Here is a 19,987-nt window from a genome sequence, read left to right on the forward strand (position 1 = left end):
CTTTAATGGATCAACGGGACGTTCGCGCGACATTTTTTTCGCGAGTTTGAAAAAGTTAGGAAAATTATCGTCGAATTGATTTTTCTTTTTTTTTTATTTCTCTAACGCACGAGACAGATTTTTACAATTTCTTCGGTGCGAAAGAGTGAAATAACGTCGAATGACGCGTTATTACGCGGTAGAAAATGTAATTTTGGTATTGGTCCCTGGGCCAGGTTTACCTTGAACGTTATTAATTTCGAGACACGAAAAAATATTGGCCGTGTTCATTGAGGAACGAGACGAGACGAGACGAGATGCGAGTTTGACGCGAGTTTCGCATGAACTCGTTGTTGCGACACGCTGATGCAACCGGGACGAATAGAACAAAAATATGAATAACTCTTATCACAATATGTTTCATTCACTATTGCGAAACAGCATTTATGCTAACGTGCATTGCGCTCACGAGAATTCTATGGTATTATCTAACGTTATCTCGATACTTTGTTTCTTTTTTTTTTTTTTTTTTTTTTTTCCATCCCCTTTATTATCGCGTGACTTATAATCGTGATCATTATAGTCGAAATATGTACAATCCTTGCAACAGGTTTTTTAAATTGGTGAAAAGAGTTTTCGAATAAAGAAAATGAATGAAATGAGGTAATTGATTGCGGAATTGCAGATTTTTAAGATATCGTTGAATATTTATTATCGCTGGAATTAGACGATAACTTATTTTCAGTTGCATCGTTATTTATAAATATTTTTAATACAATGAATTTATATTGCGATAAAATTTTTTCTTAATATCGTGAGACAGTAACACTTAAGAATATCAAGAGATATATTTACGCTCTTCAGTTTTTTTCCCTTAACACAAAGTGTTGTTCACGCTTCAGAAAGCATCTATCTTGAAATTCAGTAAAAAAAAAAAAAAAAAAAGAGTTTTATTAATAAATTAATAAATATTTAACTATAAATGAACATTATGCTTAAATGTATTTTATCTTATGTTACAAACTTGACAATTAATACTTCTGATCAACGATAAATACGTATTTTTAATTATCGATTAATCCAATCGATCGATTAAATCATTCTTTCGGCGATTCACTTTATTTAATCGCAAGCATTGATCAAACGATCAAATTAAAAATTTTATTCGATCGATATTCGTCGATATAAAAGATCTATATATTTCCTTCGATAGATTTTATATGCGATTTAATAAAAACTTCCATTTTTTTTATTTATGCTCGTACATTTTAAAATATTTAAATGTAATGATAAATTTATTTATTTATCTTTGGGAACAGGATACACTAGCTCGAGGATAGACAAAAAAAAAAATTGAACGCCATCTACGTAGAAAATTTCTTCTAAATTAAATCGTTATCTCAGAAATATATCTGTCGATATATCAAACAAAAGACGAACGATCCATAAAGGGTGATTCCTTTCGCGAAATCATTTCGAAAAAGCGTATGGGCGTAAAAGTGGATCAGGTCGCGGTTGAATAGAATATTTCCAAATAACATAATAGGAGAGGAGAAGGAACGATATTATGCGAGAGAAACGATGGATTTTATGGATCTCGTTATCAGGGCCGTTTCTCAATCGGTCGCCTCGCGGCGTGGCACGTGAGCAAATCGAGCCAATCCCCGGCCTCCCTCGTTCGCCAACCAACTTGCTCTCTTTCGTAACCGGAGACAGCCAAGGATCGGCAGAACCACCGTTCCGCGCGATAAAAGCATCATCCAGCCTTTTTTTTCCAAAGGGGACGACCTTCGTCGTCTCGAGAGGCCCCAGACACTTTGGATTCGGTCGGGCAGGACCGCGTCACCGCCGCTCTTTGCAATATCGATTTCGAGGTCGGCCCGATCTTACGTTTCTAATGCGAGTTAACGAACCGTTGCCACGTCGCAACCGAGTGGCCAGGGTCGTTATCGTTATTAAAATCGTCTTTAAAAGTTAAACTCCTTCTAATCTCTATTTATATACGTGAAATATCCTTCTCGCCTCCCCCCCCCCCCCTTCTGCTTTTTTGCTCGATATAAAATCGTTCGATTTAAAGATACGAGGATCAGGGGAAGAGCAGTTGTACCATCGTTTCGAATAATGATCGTTGCAAGTGAAATGAAATAAATGAGTAGAAAGTCGACTTATCGGTTGAGCGTTATTTCGGTCGTCACGAGGTAGGCGCGAGTCACGAGAAACTCTTTCGTTATGAAGCTTATTACTAATTCGCTAACGAGCAAAGGAATGATATCATTCGTTGTTTTGAAAGGTCGAGCTTAAACGAGCGAATATTCGCGCACCGATCAACCTGATACCGTGAATGGGTGGCTTGTTGATTTTTGAACGATCGAACAACGCGTTGCGAAACGCGAATTTGGTAAGATGATAATAACGTGTACTTATCTTTGGAATAAAGTAAAAATTATATAGGATTGGTGAAAATATTTCGACCACATATTTATGAATTCCTTTTTTGAATACCAAAAAAAAAAAAAAAAACCAAAGTTCGATTATTTCGATGATATTCGATTGCAAAAAGATCGATACGGTCGAACTTGACATCGCGCGAGGCTTTCCTCGTGGCATTCGATAAATTGCATTCGCGACGTATCCTTGCCGGAATGACCCAGTTACACGTTTAAATCCCTTGAAATCGTACGTACGAGAATTTATCGACTCACGGCCGAAGGCCGTTCGAGAGAATCTTTTCTGTCCAACCATCGAATACTAGTCGATTCGTCTCTCTTGTCGCTATACTTCTATCTATCTATTGTTTCCGCATTTAACTCTATCTTATCGAATATCTTATCGAAGTAAGGGATTGTTTATTTTTCTCTCTCGATCGATCGATGAAAAATTAGAAATTTTCAAATTTTTGATAAATTCGATAAATAAATATCCATCTCAATTTTAACGGATTTCATTGTTCAAGTTTATTCTATAACTCCGCTACGTTCTTCCCAGCAATTATAAGTATTCTTTCCCCCGGAGAGAAGAACTTAATGTGTCTTCATCCGCGATCCAGTTTTACTCGTTCTTCCTGTGGACCGTGGGATTTTTAACGGCGAATTAGAGACGAACCGGATGCAACGTATGTTTCGTTACCGCCTCGTGCATCCGCAAATTGCAATTGTGTGCCGACACAACGCGTGCGCGCCAAAGTTATTGACACTCTGACATCACCTTTCATCACCATCGTTTCGTGATTTTCTTCAACTCTTATCTTTTTTTCTTCTTTCGTGCATCTGCCTCTCGATGAAACGAATAATTAACCGCTATGATCATTGAAATTTTTCCTCGATCTCGACTGTTGCGTCGTTTTGCAAAAATTATTTCTCCCTTTGGATCGCTTCGCGATCCAAATTTCTCGCACGATTTTTCTTTCGGCTCGTTTTTTCGAGGATAAAGAGAAACGTGAAAGGAGTTCGATGATAATTTCGCCTTGAAATGTTCCGATGTAGCAATATTTCAATTTAACAGTTTAGTTAATAAGATTTAAATTCTAAAAAACCTTTCTATAATATATTGGTAGAGTTGAGAAACATGTTTTTCGAGTTGTGCTACTTTGTAGGATTTTTAAAAAAATATTCCTGCAAACATAAAAAATCGAATTTATTTCTTTCGAGATTCCACCTAGTGAAGAGATTTATACATATACATGTTTCATATTCTTGCTTATTTTTTTTTTAAATAAGGAAATATATAGCTGCTCAGTACAAATTTACATGATATTTGCGTTTAACTTTTGCAAAATCAATTTGCCTATTTTCTTAACTTTTTTTTATCTGTGCAAAACAACGGATTGTAGAAGAACTCGATTGTTTATTTGAAAATACAACATTGTTTGATACAATATATTGACAAAATACAACGATTTATTCTCTCAACGAAAAATCGTTAATTTTTAATTCTAGAAATCAACCTTTGACTATTTTAAAATTTACATAAACTAAAATGCTAAATTTATACTTTCATGAGTTTCACATTGTTTTTTGAAGTTTACTTAAATAATAAGAATAATACGAATATAACAAATAATATTGCAATTAAACAGATCTTTAATTGCATTTTATCATTTCTAAAAATAGTACTGCAAAAATCAGAAATAATAAAATAAAGAAATAAAGTAGTTAATAAATTATTCTTCGAGTATTGCATACGAGGTAATTTGCATAAACACTATGTAATAATAATGGTCGTACAGCAACACTTCTAGAATATTTCTTTTACAAATAAGCTTTGAAACATGTGATAAATTTATGATCGATACATGGAAAAAGAGGAGAATAGGTATTTAAAATCATGCGTTTTTCCTCCACATAAATAATTACGTTGTGCTTATAAGTATGTTAATTACATAATTAAAAAGATTTCTTCACTCGTACCATCATTTGTCCCTGTCACACAAGATGCACTTTGATTGGTTCGAAATTATATAAACTTGTGGTTTTTATCATACGATAAATTTTCAGAAATTAACGTGTTGTTTAATAATGTTAGTTTAAAGTATTTTGCGAATTTATTAAAAAATAATTTTTTAAAAATAACGATTTAATATACAAATTCGTCGAAACAAACGTTTTTATTGGGATTTTCCTGCAATTTTTAGACAATGGACACGATTTCTGATTAAAATTATGCAAACTAACGTAAAAGTATGAAAATATACGTGTTTCAAATGAATTTATTAATTCAATTGTAAAATTATTTTTTATACCATTACTACTTCAAATTTAAGAAATATATGTACATTATAAAGTATATCGAAAGAAATTTATTTCAGGATGGTGAATAAGTAAAATACTTTCAATTTTTACTAGAACATGTCCCGTTTTTGCACAATACATTAATCAAGAAAGAACAGAAAGTGTAACGTAACGTTACGTACGTATCTCTAACGACGTCTCAACGAATGCAACTATGTTTCTTAAACGAGAAACGCTCTCCTAAGCTCTATTAGAATCGGCTGACACGGAAACGGAAACGTTCTAGAAACCGCGGCATTAAAGTGCATCCTCATTACCGCAATTCGTAACGCGTATACACAAAACGGGCAATAAATCTTTCATAACACGGACGTGTCTGGAATGGAAATCGTTAAAAGCAAAATAAAATGGTAGGAAAATTGTTGAAAGGTGTGAAATATTATTTTTGCAAAAAATTCAATCAAACGTTATTATATAAATTTATAAAATTATTCCAAAAATATTCTAAAATTCATTAATGATACATCTTTATATACAGATTTAAATTTATCGCTAGAGGGACACGCGTGAGAACAGGTTCTCGAAAGAGTTTATTAATTCTTTGTTCATATAGATAAAGGCATTGCGTCTTTATGTATAGTTTTCTTGTCGATGATTCTGACTTTCTGTGAATCTCAGTGTCGACATTTTAATACATTCTTAATATTATTGTTGATAGTATTAGTATTCGAGAAATTTAAAATTTAAATATCGTCGATTTTTTAAACACTATCAATTGTAAAACTAAGATCATTAAAATTAACACTGAGTAACGTTACAAGAATCATCGAGAAAAAACTCAATAAATATTGAGATATAAAAAAAATTTAAAAATTCATTATTTCTTTTTATTCATTTCGACTATATTGAATTTTATTTTTAAAACAAACGTTTCGTATAATTAGACACCAATTTTTAGACATATTCTCGCCTAAGTGAACATGCCTTGTGAATATTATTGCACGACAACTGAACGTATTAATATATAATAATAATATCGAGAAACAATATTGAGAATTCATAATTCACATTGGAAGACAAAACAATTGAACGCAAAACTCGACAGTGGTCTTCGAAAGATTGTAAACACAAATAATCGATTATCGACGTTACATATATTAGTATCAAGGTGTACGATACCTATTTACGTTACAATACATTTATTTGTATTTACGTTAAATAAATATTTTTACTTTTCTAAATTACGAATTAAACGATTTAAATTGAATTATTTTATTTTCTAATTAAATTTTATATAAATATCCAGTATTAATTTTAATTGGGATATTACATCTTTACGCGTGTACGGGATATGAAAGCTCGATTCGCATGTGGCGAACAATAAACTTGAAAATACCAGCGTTATCGATTTCGCGCGAAATTGCGTCAGATTACGATGCAGTTCGAGCGAGTGCAGGAAATGATAAGCGGTGAGGTCGTAATCGTACGAGAACATTCTCATGTTTCCCATAACCATTCATAATTAGCTGCGTCGAGAAAACACGCACACGTATAATCCACGGGATTGTATTATTATATTAGCGATTGACAACGAACGTAGAAACGAGGGAAGCGGTTGAAAGAACAGATCCCTTTCAACCATTCCATTGCTCGGCTAAATTAAAATTCTTCATCTCTTATTCCGGATATGACGGCGTCGCTTACAAGACGAGTTTCCGTCCTGCGCAGTAGTACCGCATATATCGACATATATCTAACGAATAACGTTTCTCTCTATCTCTCTATTATTGACAACTTTAACGCCTTAACGCGGTTTTATATAGAAACATTTCCTCGTTTGAAGATATTTAAAGATGATTTCCAAGTAAATTGGTACGGTAATAATATTATTTACGTGATTTTATTACGAAAGTTCGAGTATCCGAAGAATCTTAAAAAGAAAAAAAAAAAAAAAAAAAACAACTTGAAAAACACGAGAAACGCGTTACTTTCGTTTCACTGCACATTTCCATCCTTTATTTAAGGGTAAACGACACAAAAGATCGATACCTGGGAATAGGATGAACGATCGCGCTTAATCCCTGCGACAAATTCGGAACGGCGAAGCTTTGAAAGGAAACGAGGAGGCAAACTCGAGGAGGCACGAATGAAGTCGCGTTTGCGGAGAATCCACGGCAAGTGGGTTCGAACACGCGCTCCCTCCATCCCCTTTCGTTTTTCCCCTCCCGAAGAAGCGTGGTGCACACGCTTTCTTGCATTCTCCCACCACCCGTTTCCTCTCCGCCTCGATTTTCGAGCGGCTTAAAAACGCCGCTCTCTTTTGTCGCTTCGCGTTTTGTCCGATACGAAAATCCGGGAAAAGCGGATTTCCCCGGGAAGCGGAAAGCGTTCAATACCCCGGATGGGATCGCTTTACATTCGACTTCCGGAGGGCGTACCTGAGATTCGAATATATTTTTTTCGGAGTGGAGGAAAGGGATGAAACGAACGATACCCCCTTCTCTCTTGGCGCCAGGGAAATATTTGTATTCTTTCTCTGCCATTGTGCCACGCGCAATCGTAATTCGCACCATTTCTCATATAAGGTATCGTTCAAAAGTGCACGTCTGATAATGCGGTACCGTTCGAAATTGACGTATTATTTTGCTCGTCGCAGTTAAAGTGACGTTAAGCTAGGATTTCTTTAAGATGTTATATATCGTTGAACGATTTTTCGAAGTTCGCACGTGTAGAAAGAGAGAATGAACGACGATCTGTGATATTAATATTTAATTCCTCGGATAAGCGGAAACTTTGTTGAGAAATTACAGAGGCTATTAATTCTGTCTAATTAATTTTATTAGCAAGGTTCCAATTATACCGACACATTTGTTTACGATAGTTTTGTCATTGGGTGCAATGACGGGATTATAGAAGAGGCTCGAGCCAAAAGCGTGTCGCAACGCTGGAATGTCTTCAGGCGTTTTCAGTATTAAAAGATGACTAGGTAGTAACAAACGATGACTAACACCGCTGTATCATCGAATGGAAGTGTAAGCTGTAAGTATATAACAGGCGCGAGTTCGTTGTCCTTCGCGGTTGAAAATTTCTTTGTTACTTTACATTCCGGAAGTGAGCCATCCCGAAGAAATTTATCAATCCAACCAGTTTACCAAAGGCTAAACATTCCAAGAAGTTCTCGATAAAATTTTCGAGAAAGCAAATGCTCGAAAACGTTACACGCGTGATTAATGATATACGATTTGTACATATCGATGTAGAAGCAGAAGTGTGTTCGAGATACTCGCATCACAGTCATTCACACGATTATTTATTTCTCGAAAATGAAATCGAAGCAAGGAAGTATGGTATATTATATTTACGGTTTCAAGTGGCATAAATCTCGCGCGAACTTTCGACAGCGATGAAATTTCAAAATATCTCCCCATCGCCGCCATAAATCGTTCCATTGTATAAGATGATGCTGCGTAACGAGGCACGGGCAAATATGGCAGTGTACACGCAATCCGAACAATTTGCCGATAAAATCGCGATCCGGAAGAATAGTCGCTTCGAGCGATCGTTCCTCCTTGCATGTCTAATATCGCCTACGAAACGATCTTTGCCATCGTCAAGACCCACACCGAGAATCTACGAAAAAAAGAAAAAAAAAAAAATCATTGCTGAATCAGCAATGCAAACGAGAACTCGCGCCTACTTTCACGTTGTTCGAGGGAACATAGGCATCTGCTCGATCCCTGATGCGCGCCATATATTCTTCCATCCTTCTTTGTCGACATTCGAAATTTATTTTCCATTCCATAAAGTGGAAAAAAAATCGATTTCCTGAAGGATGTTCACACGATTCGTAGACATTCGGTTGAGAACCATTGTTTTAACGAGTAATTTTACGACCTCGCTTAACATTTCCAACCTAAGGCCTTTTTTCCCCCCTTTATTTCCTTTTATTTATCTAATTTTCCGCAATCGTAAAAGCCACGCGTTCACATCCCGCCAATATTTTCTTTTATTACTCATTTTGACCTTAATTATTTTTACTTCACTCTCGATCCGTCGAAGAATAGATATCCTTTCGATATTTTTTCCCGCGCGTCAAGATCAATTTTTAATTTCCGTAGAACCGCCGTCGCGGAGCACGAAGCTGTATTGGCAAACATCGAGCATGAGTCGGAGCATGTCACGAGCACGTTTGACTTCTGTTCGAATTGCCAAATCGCTTCGAAGCCCGGTATGGTGTGTTGCCAAATCTCCTGGATCGTGTGTTTGTGTGTGTGCGTTAGCGTACGCGTGTACGAAGTGTGCGGGTTACTTAGAGCCGGGGAGAAGTAATTTACCGGTATAAATTATGTACTTTGCAGCTTTCGTAAGGATAACAGGTTTTTGCTTAGCGGCGCGGCTATCGAATAATTTAAAGGCCGATTGGTTGGAATCTAGTTGAAATTGCGCGAAAACACCTTCCGCCCTTTTTCGAGTAATTGAATTACTTAATTTCAGGTAATACGATCTCGCACGAGTCGAGCTTCGTATTCGATTCGAACTCGTTAGTTCGAATAACTAGACTTCTTCGATTGGACGCGTGTAATTGTAGAAAATAACTATTCGAAATCTAAGAAAGAGGTGATTATATACTATATACGCACGTATGTATGAGAGTCGATTGTAATAATTTTGATTGTAATATTTTTTTTTATTTAATTAATACAAGAATATTATGCAATAAGTAAGATAAGAAGATAAAATTGGGAAGAAATTCGTTCGATCTAAAGATAGTTGATATTAGCGTCGAGAGTAGAAAGGAGGTTTTTGAGTGAAATAACTTGGACATGGGATGCTCGAAATAATTTTCCAACTCGTTAGAGGTGCACGTTGGGGCGATGAATCGAGAAAAGAATGCGAGTGGCGATATGAGTTACGGCACCTTGTCCCTTGTAAGGTATCCTTCGATCATCTGGAGCCACGTGTCCCTGTAAATGGAAACACGCCGGCTAAGAATAAACGGGAAGAGCGATGGAACTGAATGGTGATCGAAGACTGCGAATTTTTAGAAACCACGTATATTTTTATCCCTCTTTATATCTCTTGTGCGCCACGTGTACGAGAAGATAATAATATTTCAACGGATTGTTATTGATCTTCCCTTCTTTTTTTTTTATATCCCTCAAGAAACGAAGTTCTTCACTCGCGATTAGTTTCTCGATTAATATCAATAAGAAAAAGTAAATTTTATATATAAACAATTCCGAAAAGTGAGTAGATTAATATCATTATTTTTAATGCAATGTTGCAATTTTTAATTACATCAAGTTGCAACAGCTGACAGCTTAAGACATATTTATCGTTATGTAACGATGCATTTCGATAAGAAAAACGGTTCACGCCTCTTAAACGTTAAAACTTGATTAATAAAAAGAAGTATGTACGCGAAATAACTTAATGAATTCAGATCGCGATCGTTTTAATTAAAATTAATATCCGATAAAGAATCTAAAAAGGAAATAAACTGAAATTAACATTTTGCATAAAATTGAAAAGTTTGCCTAGAATTTCAATTTTCAAATGTGTACTTTTTTTCCTTCTTTTTTTTTTTTTTTTTTTTTTTAAATCGAAAGTAGCACGAATGAAAATACTCGTCTACATCTCGTTTGCAAGGTATCACGATATCTTTCTAGGTCGATTTCGTTTATAATAATCTTTTTTTTTTTTTTTTTTAATCGCCGATATCTTTGCTTTGACACTTTTAATACTTTTATCATCTTTGCATATTTGATTTTATCTGTACCGGTTTCCACGATTTACGTGTATATATGTTGATACGCAAATTCACCTGAGAAAACAAAAGAATTTCGAAACTCGCCGAGAGAAATCTGTTTAATCGGTGTGTGGCATTCGGTTTACCAAGAATGTCTCGATATTGCGAAATCTAAAATTTGATAGGTGATTGAACGATTCATTCTCAAATACTATGAATCACCCACCCTAGGGTAAATATAGAGACACGAAATCCATGAATCATCTCTTCGTAAAAACCTAAGCAATAGTTGGTATACCCCACTCAACTTCCTCCCGATGAAAGATCCGAATCACGAATCTGAAAGGAGGCATTTTGCCATTCATTAGTCCCTGGAAATTCTAGATGTCCACGTGAAATACTTTCTCGGGTCCTGTTAGTGCGGTCCTGTTGTGGGCAAAGCGTGGAAAAAAAAAAAAAAAAAAACAAGGCGTGCACGAGACTCGATACTCCAGCTTGCTCTAAGGTATCCTTCGCGTATAATCCTCGGTTATCTCGTGCCTGTGCAGGCACATCTGCCACCGTCGAAGAAAGAGGAAATTGCTGCGAGTTGGCCCGTGGAGAATGGACCTTGTGTTCTTGCACTTCTTGGACCGGTGCGCGTAGGTATATACACACCTAACACCTGCCTCCTTCGTAAGTTGTTCCATTCCTTTTCTTCTCTCTCTCTCTTTCCCTTTCTCCGTTCCTCCCTATTCATCCTTGTCGATTACCTTATGGCGGGGCGGAGAGAGAGAGAAGAGAAAGAGAGAAAGAAATAATGGGACGAAGAAGCAGGGCTCGTGCTGCTCGTCCATTCGATCCTTCGGTTACCTGATCTTTGTACGCTTTACGGTCAACCTTGCCTCGTCCGAAATTTCCGGAAACTGGTTGTTCGAGAATTCTTCTTTTCAAATATACACGTATTTAAATCCTTTAAGTCCTTAAGTTCTGGACTTTTGCTTCTGGATTCGGATGAAGTGATTTTTATACGGAATTGGAGGGATAATATTTTATACGCGTGATGTTTGCGAGAGAACGTTAGCAATCACGAGAAGTAAATAAGAAGGGTATAATAAGTAACGGAAGGACATCGTGTGACCAGTTAACGCTACTTTGGACTCGTGAAAAATGACAAATTCCAAATTTGTTAATAAAGTTACCACGTTCGTACACGACCTGTGTACAAGGCATGAATCCATAGTGTAGGAAACATTTTCAGGTAACGGCGGCAAGAAAGTGAGTTTCTCCACGAGTGGCAAGACAATGCATCATCGATTTCTCAGGCCTTCCCTGTGGCCAAGCGCGTCGAAACACGTCCATCGAAGGCTGTATTTATTTGGGTCGCGGACACCGGGGGAATTATCTGCTCGATCCTTCCGCTCTTGCAACGTCTCTGACCCCCATTCCTCTTTTCGTTATCGGTCTTTATCAACAACCGCTTCGCGGCTAGTTGTGCATTATTTTTAACCGATTGCTCGCGAACTTTCGCGAAGCAGCCGTCTGGACGGTGTTACGAAATCGCGAGTAGGCCGAGCATCTCTTTGATTTATAATTGCAACGGTGATAAAGTTGCAATGAGAGATCGATGATCGGTCTATTGTTACATTGTGCAGGGAGAAACCGATTTTAATAGACTCAATATATCTTAATCGTGTTTCTATATTGCTTTTATCGAAAATTGATATTGTTATATTTAGAAATGTTTGTGAAAAATTAGTTCCAGATATTTTGCATGTATCGAAATTGATCAAAGTTGTCGACACCTTTGAAATGGAATTGCATATATCTCTAATCAAGAGATATGATTTTGTTTTATATACGTTACATTATGTTCAAAGGAAAAATTTATTTTTGTTCTTTTTCTTTTTTTAAACGATCGAAAATATATTATGAGGTTTAATTATAAAATGTGACTCACCGAATTTCAGATTTTGTAAAATGTCGAGGGAAGAGGCACGATCATCGCGCAAGGAAAGGCAGGAAGATAAGACGGATCCGGGTGCTAGTAGACACGGGAACTTCATGAATTATTACCAATTCCATCCTGCGGAAGAGCGCGTGCGACAACTTCCGCGTGGCGTGTGGCGGTCTGCCCATCCGGACCGGAAATACGTAGGCCTAGACGTCGGCTGTAACGCGGGGGTAAGGCTGAAACAGCTGTCAGACAAAATAGGATGAGTCGTGACCGTGATCCGAAAATTTCCGAACTACAACCGTCTAAATTTAGTCGATCTTATCCCTTTTCGACGATCATTCTTCCTTCCGAAAATTCTTTTCCACTTGTGAGAAATATTTTTCAATTAAAAAAAATTAGAAACATTTTAGAAAATTCTTCTTCGAATTCTCACATTTATTTAAAAAAGAAAAATTCATCTTCTTCACCAAAAGGTATCTCGCAATTAATTAAATATCGCAATTATCGTATTTAACGATTTCAGGATTTAACATTCGTGTTGCACGACTTTCTCGAGAAAGCTTTATCGGCCGATCAGTCGAAGGAGATCCGTTTACTCGGCGTGGACCTCGATCCGATCTTAATCGAGCGGGCACGGGAACGCAATCCACGCCCGGATCGTATTATTTTCGAGTGCCTCGATTTTTTGACCGAGGATTGTAACCGAGTCCTGAACGAGCATCTTGCCCGATTCGAAAAGTCACGATTCGACGTCGTGTTCTGTTTCTCGGTTACGATGTGGATCCACTTGAACCATGGGGACGAAGGGCTGGTGAAATTTCTAGGAAAGGCTTGTTCCATCACCGACATGATAGTGATCGAGCCACAACTCTGGAAATGTTACAGAAACGCGTCCAGAAGGCTCAGACGATCGAAGGCAGAGGATTTCCCGTTGTTGAAAACATTGAAATACACTGGAGATCCTGTTGAGCATATTGAACGTATATTGAGGGAATTTTGTAATTTTCAAAGAGTCATGGTTACGAAGAACAATGAGTGGAAACGGAGACTATTAATTTATGCGAGGACGTGAGCTATCGCTCTTGAGATTGATGCGTTTCCGTACGCTAATCGACGTCGAACGAGCGACAAGGATATAAAATATATATATATATATATATATTTTATATATATATATATTTTATGCGAATGCGGTTAAGAATATTAATGTGAGTGATGGAATAATTTCTGATAGATGATTTGCATAGAGAAAAGATAGATGACTTGCATTAATAAGAAAGAAAAGTCATCAAATTTTTGAAAATTTTTGTTTATTTTTTATATATTTAATTTTTTGTAAGTTTGTAATACGTCGAAGTTTAAAATTGACTAACTTCAAGTTTCATTTTGATATGTTGATTATTTAATATAATTATTTAATAATACATAATATTTAACCATTATATTTTAGATAATTTTGTCTTTTTTTAAAATAATTTTAAGTTTCTGAAATTGATTATTTCGAAATTGATTATTCAAATGTAAGAAAAATAATAATAATCGTTTTGAAATATCAAATTGTCAAATTCTTTATTCTTTATCTGTAAGATATAAATACGTATAAATTTATCTTATTCTTACGTTAACTTCCTCTTTTAGAACATCAAAAATAATTGGAAAGCATTGAAATATTTTTGTACGTGAATCATATGTAAATGTTCCAAATATTAATTTAGACTTGTATAAATTTTTTCCATATATTATATAAAAAATCGATATGAACTTTCGAACTAACCAAAGATAAAAATGTCCGTCATTAATCCTGTATAAAATGACGTAATGATGTGAGAAGATGGTAAAAGAGTAAATAATAAAGATAAGTAGAGGTTATAATTACTTGAAGGGAAAGATTCTGAGAACGACGCGAGATGGCAATACCGTACAAATGTTTGTTCCGCTGATGGCGAAGTACGAGCATAACAACAAACTGACATGAACTCTGCGAGCAAGGTAAGCTAAAAGGCATCTGTTGTCGCCGATTTTAGGCAGTTTCCCGCCATATAACACTTAACGGTCGTTCTCCCCCACCGCTCGTCTTCCTTTTTCTACGTGAGTCACGTGCTTTAACCCTCGAGTACTCTAGCAATGGAGTCTGTAAGCGGGCATAAGGTTAGGTTATGATTTCCTTTAACATTTTTTTTTTATTCTTCGACAAAATTGTTTAATAAATTGATATAAATTGTTTTTTTATAATTTTTCAATGAAAATCTGTTAGAAGAAGAGAATATAAATATTAATTGTACAACAAATCATTCAAGCATTTCAAATATTAACTGTTTTAGGTTGGTGAAATTTTCACCGCAGCCGGAGCAGCATTTAACAAATTGGGAGAATTAACCATGCAATTACATCCTACGACGGACTCACCGGCAGGGTAATTGAATAAAAAATGTATATGCAATAGCTTTTTTTCCATAAATAGCAGTAATGCATCTATTGCTTTCGCTTCAGTTTACATGACACTATCCGCATTAGAGAAACGCGGGAGAATGTCACGTGGTGTAGCTTATTAACCAATAAGAGACTTTCATACTCTATAGCTTTATTCAATTTTTACGTGCGAATTGTTTAAATTTGAAAAAATTTTTTGTTATAATATTATTGTTTTTTTGCCATTACAAGATATACGGAAAATATTATAATTGTTAATGCATGTAAATAAAAAAAGTATATGAAATTTTAATTATTTTTTTTTATTTTTTCATCATTAATAGATTAAAAATTAAATAATTAGGAATGGTTTTGCATTATAATTGCTTTATTGCAAAAGAAATGGCTGGCCGTATTTTTACATAATTTCTTGTGTCGCTTGATCTGTAGTAAATGGACTGACGAGGAAATTGAGATGCTCCGTCACTCGGTAAAGACCTTCAGTGAAGACTTGAACAAAATAAGTGAACACATCAAGGGACGAACGGTGTAAGTGAATAAGGCTACATCGAGCCCACGGTCGTTCCTCAATTTCTCTACGTCAGTCTCAGCTCAAAATTAACCGAACATTTTGACTTTTTAGCTCTCAGATTCGGACAACACTGAAGAAGAAAGCATTTGAAGAGGCTGGTGTTCCAATTAGACAACAAATGCTTTCCCAACAATCTTCGCAACAATCAACAGTTCAAGTATCGAAACAACAAGGAAATCAAGGATTAATGGGAAAGTCGGCAGAAGTAACGTTAAACATGTTAAATGCACCAGAATCGGAAGTAGATGTTGAAGGACTGCCAGAAGAAGTAAAACTTGAGTTCGAGGGTGCGACGGAAGAAGTTGCCTCTTAATATCGAGAGTGATCTCAAATGTGTCTATTTCTATTTCAATCTTTAAATTTAAGATAACTTTCACATAATATATTTAGTATTAAGTAATATGTACATTCGATAAGTTATGTTTCTCAAGTAAATTTCTAAAAATTGATCATGTTTTTTCTTTATAGTGTTTCCTTTTTACCGACTCAGTTTAGTGTTTTGAGGGCGCCACAAGTTTGAAAATCATCAATAGAGGTACAAGTTGGCAGCTATTCCAAATGAAGTGGTATACACTAGCAAATAGAGATTTTTTTGTTGATCTTTTGGTATTTGATTGTTTCGCGGCTTACGTTAGTTTTTTTCACATGACGCATATGATTGACAGATTAGCAATGACACGACTGGCAGCGTACCTAACTTGTTCAAGTTAGTTAATCGGTAGCATTCACTGGCTGATCTCCGACTGCATCCTCCATTTTATTATTTAAATTGCAGTTATCTCTCATTTTATAGAGGGATTGGCTGTATGTATTCGATCAAAGTGTAATGATTTATACGGTGAATTTAAGTGAACGTTTTGGGACACCACCTGTAGCTTGTAAACATTAATATATCACGATTAAACATAACAATGGAAGGAGGCATATTAGAAAGTCCAGAGACTACTCTTGATAGATACGATGATGAGATTGCACTTCAAGCTTGCTGTAGTCCTAAAAGGAGACTGCATAAGTTTATTGGCCTCACATTGATGTGTCTCTTAGGCTTTGGTATGATTGTCAATGCTATGTTATCTTTACAGCCGAGTAGCCATTGTTTATATCTGATCGTTCTTGTTTCGATATATTACAACCTCATTTTAGATATTTTAAGGCCGAGGAATATTACTTGGAATATTTAATATTTATAATTGGATTTTTTATTTTTTTTTTCGGTTAAATTTTTGATAAAATAAATTTTTTCAATTGCGAAATATAATTTTATTGATTAAATCTTCTAATATGTAAGATTGATTTTTGTAAATGTAAACATCGAAGAATTTTGTATCTTCGATATTTAGGATTGTAATGAAATTCTAATGAATTTATAAAACTATAAAAATATAGTTTTATTTCTTTTATTATTATAATTCTGAGAATTCATGAATGAAAATATATAATATTTTGACGGAATTAAAATTCAATTTGATATTAAAAAAATACAAAAAAAAAAAAACAAAAAACAAACTATCATGACTTTTATTTATATATACAACAATGTTAACTTCATTTTAAAATAAATTATTAATTAAATATTATTTTAATAACAGTCAAAATAATCATAAATCGTAATATTTAATTTCTATAATATAAAAAGAAAATTTATAAATTAAAATCTTATTTTTATTTAATTAATTATTCGATTGAAATATATTTTTTGAAAAATGCATATAAAGTTGCATTTTACATATCTATTTCGAAATATTTATCTTTTAATATGTATAATACAAATGATAATTTCAATAGTTATATGTAAAAATCTTATGAATTATTTCAGTCTTAATCATGCTTTATTTTTCTTCCGTTTTTGATTTCATTTGGACTTCAACATTCGGAGTCCAACTAAGAGATAATATATTTACACATATGTATGTATATTATCTGTGTAGCCATATTATTTAGATCGTTTTGCATACAACTCGGAATAAAGCGTATCATTATAAAACTATTCTTTTTTTCGATACACATAATCATTTAGAATCATTTTACAAAATGATACAAATCTTATTCTTGGATTTAAATCATACAGATTATTACCATATATTTCGAATATTCTTTTAAACGATCAGATCATATATCGACCCCCTTAAGATGATTTGCTTAACACGCGATCATCCGGTCATATCAATTAACTGTATGAAATACTTTTATTTGCAGGTGCGTATTTTTGCTTCGATAATCCTGGCGCTTTACAGGATGATTTTAAAACTGACTTGCAAATGCCAACCAGCAAATTTGTTTTGCTTTATTCCATATATTCGTGGCCGAATGTTATTTTATGTTTTATTGGTGGATTTTTATTGGATAGCATATTTGGTATACGTCTAGGAACAATTATATATATGGGACTTACACTGATTGGTCAGATTATATTTGCAACTGGAGCTATAGTCAATGTGTTTTGGTTGATGATGGTTGGACGTTTTGTGTTTGGGTACGTTTCTTTTTATTAAGATATATAATATATTAAAATTATAAAATATAAATTTTATGATATTAGAAATAATTTTTATGCTTTTTACAGTATTGGTGCAGAATCATTAGCTGTTGCTCAAAATAGTTATGCAGTTTTATGGTTTAAAGGAAAGGAACTCAATTTGGTATTTGGATTGCAGCTAAGTTTTGCTAGAGTTGGCTCAACTGTGAACTTTTTAGTAATGGAACCAATTTATAATTACGTATCACAATATTACAAAGGACCACAATGTATCGGCATAGTTCTCTTTCTTGCTGCTCTCACTTGTGTAGTATCCATGATCTGTGCATGTGTATTGGGTATTATGGATAAACGTGTAGAAAGATTATTGAGAAGGGGAGAGGGACAAGAGCACGAGGTCGTTAGTTTAACAGATATTAAAGATTTCAAATTAATATTTTGGTTGATTGCGCTCATTTGCATTGCTTATTATGTGGCAATATTCCCGTTTGTCGCCTTAGGAAAGTAAGTATGAATAGAAAGAAATCTTTGTAATTGTATTTTACATAATTATACGCATAATTATGCAATTGTTTATCTTAGAGTATTTTTCGAACGAAAATATTCGTTTGAACCATCAAATGCAAATACAGTTAACTCACTCGTATATTCCATATCGGCTGTTGCATCTCCTATTTTCGGCTATCTTGTTGATAGAACCGGAAAGAACGTTTCTTGGGTATTTACCAGTATTCTTGTAACTATAATAGCTCATGGATTACTTGCATTTACATATATGAATCCTTATGTATGCATGATTCTTATGGGAATAGCATACTCTATGCTCGCTAGTAGTTTATGGCCATTGATTGCACTTGTCACTCCAGAATATCAGCTTGGTACTGCTTATGGAATGTAAGTAAAATTTAATACATTTCTTATAATAATTTTGAGATGCTTTAATTCTTGTAATATTATTTTTACTTACAGTGCACAGGCTGTACAAAATTTGGGTTTGGCTATAGTTTCAATTTTAGCTGGTATAATTGTTGATCGGGGAGGATACTTCATGCTTGAAATGTTTTTCTTGGGTTGGCTATGGAGTATGTCTTTTTTTTTTTTTTTAATATTACAATTTTGATAATGTAAACGTTTGCAAAAAACTTATAATTACATATATAATTTTTTAATAGTTTCATTGATAACTGCTGTTGCAATCTGGATGACAGATATAGCAACTAGTGGCGGTTATCTGAATATGACACCAAGTCAAAGGGAAAAATATGAAGAAATACGACGAAATTCACCGGAAAGTTTCGAAAGAGCGAAATTATTGGCACCAGAATCTACTTCGGATTTATCCACTGATGATCTTTTACAACCACAATCTGATATTAGCATTAGAAATCGATATCTTTCTCGTATTGGAGGAATGGTAATATTTTCTTTTTGCTCTATTAATATTTTTTTTAAAGATGATTATTTAACGAAACATATAATGCTTATAATAATTTCTTATATTTTTAGGTACCACCTAATGTAAAGGCTCCAATTCATCGGCCATTACGATGACGAATTTTACTTAGATAAATATGAAATAGCTACATTTGTTTAATATCTGAGTAAAAGAATTTGCTCACTGTGTCTTCCTCTAACACAGCATTAATCTGTGATAATTTCTTAATTGATGCGTTTGAAATCAACTAAGATTCATTTTTAACAAATCGATTAATAAATATTTTATTAACGAACTAATACGTCGAAACATGGTTGAAAAATGATATAGATTATTATATACGTTATTTGTTTTTGGTATTCATTATAATTACAAATTTTAATAATAATATGATCTCACGTAACGAAACAATGTATTTATATTAACACGAACAAATCAAGAATTATTTTCTACCTCTTGTTTAAAAAAAAAAAGCTTTTAAATTAATTTAGTTTAAAACCTATAACAAGTTGTAGCGTATAAATGTATTTTAATGCACATTTAACCATGTATAGCCAAATCAAAACAAAAATCATGATTTATTGTACCGTTTTTTTTTTTATACCTATTGATATTAATTCAATATGCTATATTGTACAATTTATTTATAATAATTGATCATTTTGTTATTATAAAAATAGAATA

The 19,987-nt window shown here is 34.2% G+C and overlaps 3 protein-coding genes and 1 long non-coding RNA gene across 10 annotated transcripts in view; 3 read left to right on the top strand and 1 right to left on the bottom strand.

The window, feature by feature from the left end:
- LOC100869956 (putative RNA methyltransferase CG11342) overlaps nt 1–13,950 on the top strand; it is a 33,648-nt gene extending 19,698 nt beyond the window's left edge. For 3 of the 5 annotated variants that reach the window (XM_031917765.2, XM_086911947.1, XM_086911946.1), the window contains exons 2-3: nt 12,405–12,618; nt 12,915–13,950. In XM_031917765.2, the coding sequence (XP_031773625.1) occupies nt 12,415–12,618; nt 12,915–13,463 (753 nt within the window). In that variant the 5' untranslated portion in view covers nt 12,405–12,414 and the 3' untranslated portion in view covers nt 13,464–13,950. Of the gene's footprint in view, nt 1–7,566; nt 7,746–9,047; nt 9,324–12,404; nt 12,619–12,914 lie in introns of those variants that run through there. The other 2 variants (XM_086911949.1, XM_086911948.1) reach the window with 2 other exon arrangements.
- On the bottom strand, nt 12,796–14,398 carry LOC147657014 (uncharacterized). The gene is made up of 2 exons (XR_015293294.1): nt 14,268–14,398; nt 12,796–13,353 (listed from the first exon to the last, which is right to left on the bottom strand). It is a non-coding gene; the product is annotated as an uncharacterized LOC147657014 (long non-coding RNA).
- LOC100869235 (BPTF-associated chromatin complex component 1) lies at nt 14,007–15,841 on the top strand. Of its 3 annotated transcripts, none has more exons than XM_003695463.4 (4): nt 14,007–14,380; nt 14,713–14,804; nt 15,251–15,349; nt 15,444–15,841. In XM_003695463.4, exons 1-4 carry the CDS (start codon nt 14,363–14,365, stop codon nt 15,703–15,705), a joined length of 471 nt encoding a protein of 156 aa, XP_003695511.1. In that variant the 5' UTR covers nt 14,007–14,362; the 3' UTR covers nt 15,706–15,841. The 3 variants fall into 3 exon arrangements, with proteins under 3 accessions (XP_003695511.1, XP_003695509.1, XP_012344590.1); XM_003695461.4 differs by having other exon boundaries at nt 14,333–14,539; XM_012489136.2 differs by lacking the exon at nt 15,251–15,349 and having other exon boundaries at nt 14,336–14,539.
- Nucleotides 15,842–16,001: 160 nt separating this feature from the next.
- Nucleotides 16,002–19,884, top strand: LOC100867817 (lysosomal dipeptide transporter MFSD1). Its single transcript, XM_003695449.4, has 7 exons — nt 16,002–16,442; nt 17,589–17,865; nt 17,956–18,372; nt 18,451–18,762; nt 18,838–18,950; nt 19,041–19,282; nt 19,375–19,884. The coding sequence occupies exons 1-7, from the start codon at nt 16,304–16,306 to the stop codon at nt 19,417–19,419; spliced, it is 1,545 nt and encodes a 514-aa protein (XP_003695497.1). The 5' UTR covers nt 16,002–16,303; the 3' UTR covers nt 19,420–19,884.
- The last annotated feature ends 103 nt before the right edge of the window (nt 19,885–19,987 follow it).

The sequence above is a fragment of the Apis florea genome, unplaced genomic scaffold (genome assembly GCF_048593485.1).
Source record: "Apis florea isolate Af1SG1 unplaced genomic scaffold, ASM4859348v1 contig_3367_pilon, whole genome shotgun sequence".
Taxonomy (NCBI): domain Eukaryota; kingdom Metazoa; phylum Arthropoda; class Insecta; order Hymenoptera; family Apidae; genus Apis; species Apis florea.